The 8586-nt window shown below is 42.2% G+C and overlaps 1 protein-coding gene across 1 annotated transcript; it reads left to right on the top strand.

Annotated features, from left to right (window-relative positions):
- The first annotated feature begins 913 nt into the window (after positions 1–913).
- On the top strand, positions 914–4416 carry CIMIP5 (ciliary microtubule inner protein 5). Its single transcript, XM_069850527.1, has 3 exons — positions 914–1176; positions 3478–3517; positions 4152–4416. Exons 1-3 carry the CDS (start codon positions 917–919, stop codon positions 4341–4343), a joined length of 492 nt encoding a protein of 163 aa, XP_069706628.1. The 5' UTR covers positions 914–916; the 3' UTR covers positions 4344–4416.
- Positions 4417–8586: the final 4170 nt, after the last annotated feature.

Raw genomic sequence — 8586 nt, 5'->3', positions numbered from 1 at the left:
TCAGTCAGGGATTTCAGAGGAAATTTATACTTAAAATACTCCGTTTTCTTCACTTCATACCACAAAAGTGCAACACTGACATTATGGACACTGATTTGAAAATTCTCACTCTATATACAAATAATTCTTTAAAGTTACTTAAAAAATAATTCTCATAGCTACTTAATGCCTTCTGCAGAAATCCTCAAGTACTTATAAAGGTCTTCTGATGATCTATGGCTGCTCTTTTTTTAAAAATAAAAAAATAAGAAGCTTTCAGAACACAGATTCATTGAAATAACTTACTTTAAGCAAACAAGTTCTGCCCCAGATATAGTCTAAGGCCCCAGCAGCTGTTCCACTGGGGAACAGCTCCCTTTCTGGTTAATATTCACAAGTCAGACTTGTTTCCAATGGAGACAGTAAACACACCAGGGAAACCAGCAGCTTTCAGATTTTGTTTCCGCTACATAACCACAACAAACGTGCTCTGATACACTCAGCAGCAATCTCCACAGCACCCTTTGTTACCAAACCAGACTTCATTGTTCTGAGGATTTTAAATAGAGGGTGGTCTCATCTGCAAGCAGCAGTAACTGCCTTGTAAGCCGAGAGTCTGTTGGCTACAGCTGGAGATCCAATGGCTTTCAGTAATAGTAATTTCTTACAAAATTACTGTTACCATGAAAACTCCTTCAGCATTCAAGCAATGGAACAACATAAAGCAGTAGGAAATGAGCATTAAATAAGAGGGAAGTAAAACAGTGTCGAGCACTGCCTGTCAGTGCTCCTGTGTATGTTCCTTTTCTGAAATCACTCTGAATTAGCAGCTAAAAGAAAATGTTGGGAGAGGAGAAGCTTTGAAAGTGCAACAATAGCAGATTTAACTTTCCTAACAATATACCTAACAATACTGGACAACCAGTGAGTCTCAAAAATGGGTGAGCTGGAAAAAGGGTTTGGATTCAGGAGAAATACCTGGGTTAGGTCTTGGCAACCAGCAACCACACCTCTAAGGCAACCAGCATCAGCTCCACCTGCGACTCTCAGCAGCACCCAACACAGAAGACCTGTCGTTACACAACCAGCTGCTCGGGCCTGGGCAGACAAGCAGGAAGCACTGCAACACGACCACGTTCAACAGGATAAGATTTGGAGAGAGTCTGTAGAGGCTGAACAGAGAGCAAGGAAAATCTGGTAAGTCACTTGTTCCGTTTCATGCCTCTTCTACTCACCTCGACAATGCTACTGATGCTCCCTGACAGTTTTAGGGTTTGATCCAAAGCCTACACTATCAAAGGAAATTTTCTTCTGCAGGGACTTTGGATCAGACCCTTAACACCTTTCTTTCTAAGGTTATGTTATCTCTGTTATCCTTCACTGGACAAAATCTATGCTAATATCTCCTGACAAGCTGTACTTAAGCTGAAAAGAGACACAAGGAACTGCATACAGAGTATCTTTTATCTCTACAGGGATTTCTGCAACAAAGATATAAATGTGCCTCAATAATTTATTGCAGACACACTGATATTATCACCTCTCCCCATATTTTTGGAAACAGCTGAACTGGAGGATGAACAGAGTGTTCTGCCAAAACATGAATTTGTATTCCCAATCTGTAAATCTGTTGAACATGCCCCCCTGTCGCAGTGTTTCAGCAGACTGAACTGCACACAAACAACATAGGCTTTGACTGTGTAAACACCAGTGACCTGAAGGAACCCAAAATTAAGATCCACTCTGTCCCTGCCACATATCTTGAGTAAGCACTTGTGTTCATACTTCAGTACACAGCATGAATGGTAAAAGTAAAATCAGACCCAGTTCTGACTGCACACTAGCCAAGCTAAAGGAAAGGGAGGAAAAAGAACAACACTCTCAGGACTTTCGTAGAATGAAAAAACGAAGCACCTGAAACCTCCTATCTCCCTCAGCCTTCTGGAGGAGATACATATCACAGCTCTGATTTCTCCAGAGACATGTTTCCACTCTTGACTGGCTTCTTTTACCTGAGGGAAAGTCTGATGCCAGGACTCTGATTCATCCAAGGCCAAGGCCATGTTGGCAATGCTACTCGCAGCTGTGCACTCAGACTCTTCCCAAAGGGCCCAGTATGTTCCATACCCATTCCCTGTCTAAGGTGGCAGGAAGGACTCTCTGTCTGTGCCTGCCCTCTGGGCTTCAAGTAACGGATATTGGTGCAAAGCCACTTTCATGGCTAAGTTTGATAACATCCTACAGTTGATGCATGTCCTGCTCTCCAGTCCTAGCTTGGAAGACAGAAACACTTGTAAAAGGGTAGGACAGACATCTGAAGGACAGATGCCTAAAGCCAGATTCACCAGGCTACATATGGTACAGCATGCAGAGAACTGCCCTTCATCTCCACATCCCCATCCCAAAAACAATGATGGGGAAAGGCTGCTATGTGTTGGCAGTCTGACTTGAAGTGGATTTAGATAAATGTGTGAGACCCAAGCATTTCTCAGTAACTAACACCACCCTGCAACACCCAGATCTAGTATGTTCAAACAGTGGCTGACACAGCAAGACAAAAAAAAAAAAATAGGACCTCTATGCTGTGCTAGTATAATAGGACATACAGCGAGGAAAATAAGCATAGATTAGCTTTCATCTGCATTTAGGGCATATCTGCACTGGACAGGGAGTGCAGCACAGAAACCCAAGGCCTCTGGTTCCACGTGTTACGTGGCTGTGCTCTACAGATGAGCCAGAGAGTATGAGCACATCTTCAGTGCTGGACAGATGAGCTTCAATGCAGCACTGCAAAGACACAGGTAACCAACTCAGAGAGACAACCCAGGTGTCTCTTGAGCCCTGCTGCAAACACAGCTGTAGGAACAGCTTCGTCTGTTGACCTCACAGTACTTTTACAATAATAAGTGAACAATCATTTTCAAGCCAGGGGAAGCAAAGGATAGAAAATCAAAGGACTTGCCCTGTAGTCCCGCCACAACAGGTGTAGAATAGAGCTGAAAAGCAAAACTCAGGTCTTCTGGCTCCTCAGTTTGTTCCTACCACAGCTGCCTAACCACACAAAAAACTCCTGCAGGCATTTGCCTGCAGCAAATCTGACGCTGGGAATTCTACCAGGGATTTCTGCCAACAGAATATGGATTGTTTAAAAAACAAGAATATGTATCTTACTCAAGGCATGGGACAAAAGTTTTCTAGGGTGACTCTTGACTTTGCAAATTTACCTGCATTTGCACAAGGAATGCATTGTGGACATGCCATCCTCATCTTCCTTTGGCAAAATACCCCATTCCTCATGTAGCATGGGTTCTACATGTCAATAAAGAAAACCCCAAGCTTCACCACTGAAAAGATAGGTTTCAGTAAAAATAGTCTGCAGGTGTAAGAACTAAGCTGGAAGTATTCAACTGAGCAGCTGAACAGGTATTCAAATATGACTGACACCATTTTATCTAAAGGCAGAAAATTTTACATTGCATTTTTTACTTCTATTCCCAGGCACCAGAATTGGAGTTTCCTAAAGGACTATGACCAAATGGTAAGTTTCAAGCAAATACCCAACTGCAGTCCAGGCTCTTTTTAGTTTTCATCAATTTGAGTGAGGCTAATATTTCAAATTGAAGGATACTTACGTATAATCTACAGATGCTTTAAGAGTAAAATCTTCAGGAAAGAGAACTGAAGTGCTATTCATCTGCTCCCTGTGCCACAAAGGAACGTGTTACGTGCATGAGTTCAATCTGTTTCAATATTAACAAAGACACAGAAAGACAAGTGCTAGAAGAACCAACTTTCTAGAAGAAAATCTGTAAGATAACGTCATCACTTAGAATCCAAGCCACTTGCCAAAAACTAAACAAAAAACTTCCCACACCACAACTGTTCAAGAGCAGACCACCTTCTGTCCCAGCTGACACTTAAACCAGTATATATGAACATTATTCACTTGCCTGTGCTATCGTACTCCCGTGAATGACAACAGGAAAATACAATTGGTTTACTGTATTCCTACAATGATTTCATGTATATTCATATGACATTTTTAAGTACATCCAAATTCTAATTTCAAAAGCAAGACTGCTGATATTAATAATTATCTTGGTAATTTGTATTTTTGTAACAAGTAGTGGAAGTAATTCTGAAAACTTATTAATGGTCTTTGTTTTATCCAGGATAAGAAAAAGGAGCAGAAGCCACTGCCAAACTATATACCTTTGTTCTCAAGCAAACTTCCCAAATCAACCAACCAGACTATTGGCAGTCGAATGAACACAGAACTTGGCAGGGCTCTGATAAACATGGATCACTTCTTCAGCAGCGGAGCACGAAAGAGGAAACTTGAGCATGAGTTCCAGTTTTCCTAGTGCTTCAGCAAATATATAACAGAAACAAAGCAAGATGAATGGTTCCAGCCAACAGACTCCACAGTATCTAAAAAACAAACCTCAATCTTTCTCAGACAGACGAAAATAACTGTCTAGCATGGGTTTTTTTTCAAATGCAAAGATGGATGTTGTCCAACAATGTCGTAGGAGACAATCCTTTTCATATTTGGGGTAACTGGGCCATATACAGGGAGTTAGGACCACAGACCTCCTCCAGTTTGCCATGCAATTCTACTGCAACGTTGCTACAAGCTTCAGAAAGAGAAAGATCATAGTCAAAAGGCAATTTCTTCCTGAATTTTCACCTCCTGAAAAGACACAATTAATGAAGACCAGCTCAGATGAGTCCCAACAACAACTTACTTTCAATTTGTCAATGCAATATAAAGCAATAGCTTGTTGCATTTCATGTAGTTAGCCAACCATTCATCAGACACTGTCATCTGCATGTTGAAGCCTGCTCTCAAGAACAGAATTTAAGGCATGTGAGATGTGTTCTGGGCTTTTTCACCCTTCCTACTGAGGGAAAGAGGCCAAATTTTTTTCACACTGGTTTTCATTTTTGTTTCTTTAGATTTACTGCTCTCAAATTCCCTTCTCTTACTCTTTTTTCTGGTTTAGCTGATGAAAAGTCTTTGAAAAGGAAGTAGGGTTTCACATTTTACTTTGAAGGCATGTTGGCTCAGCAATTGGTCTTATACTGTTACAATCATCCACCTGTAATTTAACAAGTTCGCAGTTCCTAAAATCTGTGGTTGCCCAGTGAAATCATCCTCAAGCTAAACTGACACAGAATCACAGAATCACAGAATATCTAAATATCTAAATACAATAAGACACAATATCTAAAGCCTCTTCACTAGTGCATCTTCATAGATGCAAACTTTGTTTATGATCCCTTGTTCTGTGGGGGAAAAGCTGTAGTCAGCAGAGTATAGAGAGTGTATCTGCAATACCTGCCTTTCACAGAATCATAGAATCACAGAATAACCAGGTTGGAAGAGACCCACCGGATCATCAAGTCCAACTATTCCTACCAATCACTAAACCATGTCCCTCAGCACCTCGTCCACCCGTCCCTTAAACACCTCCAGGGAAGGTGACTCAACCACCTCCCTGGGCAGCCTCTGCCAGGGACCAATCACCCTGCCTGTGAAAAATATTTTCTTAATGTCCAGCCTAAATCTCCCCTGGTGGAGCTTGAGGCCATTCCCTCTTGTCCTGTCCCCTGTCACTTGGGAGAAGAGCCCAGCACCCTCCTCTCTACAACCTCCTTTCAGGTAGTTGTAGAGAGCAATGAGGTCTCCCCTCAGCCTCCTCTTCTCCAGGCTAAACAACCCCAGCTCTCTCAGCCGCTCCTCATAAGGCCTGTTCTCCAGCCCCTTCACCAGCTTTGTTGCTCTTCTCTGGACTCGCTCCAGAGCCTCAACATCCTTCTTGTGGTGAGGGGCCCAGAACTGAACACAGGATTCGAGGTGAGGTCTCACCAGTGCCAAGTACAGAGGGAGAATAACCTCCCTGGTCCTGCTGGTCCCCTGCTGGCTCATGTTCAGTCGGCTGTCAACCAACACTCCCAGTTCCTTTGGAACTGTACGTAGCTTCTGTAGGACTGTGTTCAGTCCTAGGTGGAGAATGACATAGAAACCATTAGTATTGCCTTGATGCAACAGGCTGGTCTCACACCCAGCCCAGAAGTGCATACTTTTTTTAGTGCAGGCTATTTTTATGATTTTATGATATTATGGCGCTTTTTTAATGTTTTTATGGCTAGACTTCAGCAGCAGAAGTCATTTCACAAGGACAAGAGGTGGTATGGAGCAACATGATCACTGTTGTGATCTCTAGAAAAAAAACAAGACACTGGAATAAGATGAGCCAAATCCCAGTCACTGAAGTCACGGCACAGCAGTTGTCCTCCTGGCTTCCTCGATGAAGTGAGAACTGGAGGATTAAGGCTTTCAAGACGGCAGCTAAGCTACCTAGAGAGAGGAGGGAAGATAACACCATGCAATCAGGCCAGGGGAGGAGGAATGATTCCACTCCATGCAGACATGTAGACAACTGTGTTCAGATACATTAAATGGGAACCTACTGTTTAAAAAAGACACCTTCTTGTTCAGTTAAAATGCTTTCCACTTTCTCCTGCAAGCAGAAAACTGCACCAGGATCCACTTTATCTTCAAACGTCTGAAAGAGAGCAGAGCAAGCCTTTCCTTGTCCCTGTGTAATCCAGAGCTACTTCCAAAAACTGCACAGGCCACTCAGAGGTTACATTTTTATTGGTGTTTGCATAATACTGGAAGTCCCTTGCATGCCTCACTCTGAGATAAACTGAGCAGCCTCAACTCTTGCCATGGGTCACAAACTCTATACTGAGTAGTAAATGGCCAGTATGTGTCAGGTTCAAGCTCCTAATCATGGAGGAACATTTGTAAAGCACGGGAATTTGCTTTTCAACATGAAGGCAGAGCTCCACGCTCCCTATCCTCCAGGTGGCACTCACTCCCCAATAAGTAATCAACTGTAAAGGACACCAAGTTTTGGCAGGACAGTGCTACACAATTCCTTTTTAATTTCCAGGGACATTAAATAATTTCAGATTGTCCACTCTCTTTGCTCTGTGTGAATCCAAATAACCTCTCTCCCAGATTCCCTGCAGACTGGAGCATATAGGAAGGAGTCTAAGCAGAGCATGATTTAACCCTCCCACTCCAGTAAGCACTGGCAGAGTTTCAGCTGAAGTGCTTTTCCCAGTTTTAGACAAGACCTTCCATGTCTTGCCCTGAAGATGTGGAGTCTAGAGAAGAATTGACAGTAACTGGAATATGGGAAGATATGGCTTATGAGGAAAGATTAAGACTGTGAAAGTTTAACCTGAAGAAGAAAAAGTAGTCTAGAAAGAGGACAGAATTCTTTAGACACATGTATAGCTCTGGAATGAGAAAAGGAATCATTTGTACCTCATGTAAATGGTGGACAATAACAGCTTAAATTATAGCAAGGAAAAATCATGTTAACTTTTGGGGAAGCTGGTGGTAAGACTATTGTGGCATTGGAATAGATGCCCTGAGGGATCTCCACCTTTAGAAGTTAAACACATGCATCAATCGAGAATGATGTAATTGAATAGGATTCGTCTTTTAGCATATAAATTGAATTACCATCTGAAGACCGTTTCATCAATACTCCAATCTACACAGAGTTGTTGGGATCTGAACACAGTTTGCAAACATGATTTTTTGAACACACAAAAAAGAATTTCAACTTACACCAGGCTTAAATAGATTGCACTTCTAAAATGCAGATTAATCGCCTCATTTTTTTATTAAAAATATATTTCTAATTATCCTGGCTACTCATCCAGAAAGTGCCTTTCCAAAGGCACATGCCTCTTCTTATCACACTCATCTGAGAGGCCTGACCAGTGGCCTCCTGACAGCCACATCTCAAAGAGCACACGCACGTCATTATGGCACAATGATGAGCAGCAGTAAGTAATTTTCTTTCAGCAGTTTCAGGAAGCCTTTGTTAATGAAGTGTAGTCCTGACTGTGTCCTTAACCAGGTACAGCACCTGCTGAGAAGCCAGGCGCCCGCCGTAGTGGGCACAGTGAGACCCTCACACTCCCCTGCACCACCCCTCAACTGTATTTCTTTGCACAGATCACTCCAGTCCAGTAGATCCCAACAGGAAAGTCTACAGGTATACCTGAAGCACAGCCAAAATATGCAAGGATTTTTGACTTATTCATCACAGTGTGCAAGCTTGGAAAACCTATCTCTGTGCCTTGTTGCAAGATCACAGCAACTCACAATTGTACTGCCCCTTTTGATTTCTGATTAAGCTAATTGCAACGATTCTCAAATACCTGTGGGTAACAACTAGACAGGAATAGTTCCGTTCACCTCCAACACTCCAGTTCATTCCTATTTCTTGTTGAAATCAATGGCAACTCTTAGGCATTTGACATCTTAATAACTATCTCTAAATGATTGTTTAGAGAACAAAAGTTTCCCATGTGCAATAGATCTCATAAACCATGAAATGTGGGAACACTGTGTTTAACTGGACACCTTGTTTTCTTCAATTATTACACTTTCCTTGGAAATGCAAATTATTTTGTGCTGCTGCAGTTAGGCTTCCTCTGGTACCCAGCATTACATTTCAGAAGCTAGTTTGGATTTCTCTACATGTACAACAACCTCCAGAAAAGACATTTGGG

The sequence above is a fragment of the Phaenicophaeus curvirostris genome, chromosome 2 (assembly GCF_032191515.1).
Source record: "Phaenicophaeus curvirostris isolate KB17595 chromosome 2, BPBGC_Pcur_1.0, whole genome shotgun sequence".
NCBI lineage: Eukaryota > Metazoa > Chordata > Aves > Cuculiformes > Cuculidae > Phaenicophaeus > Phaenicophaeus curvirostris.
This window is presented reverse-complemented; position numbering and strand designations above follow the sequence as displayed.

Bases quoted from the DNA above. Each gene is read 5' to 3' on its own strand.
- CIMIP5 (XM_069850527.1), top strand. From the start codon at position 917: ATGGGTGAGCTGGAAAAAGGGTTTGGATTCAGGAGAAATACCTGGGTT. The intron at 1,177-3,477 runs GTAAGTCACTTG...TTCTATTCCCAG, and splicing joins CAGAGAGCAAGGAAAATCTG to GCACCAGAATTGGAGTTTCC. The intron at 3,518-4,151 runs GTAAGTTTCAAG...TGTTTTATCCAG, and splicing joins TAAAGGACTATGACCAAATG to GATAAGAAAAAGGAGCAGAA.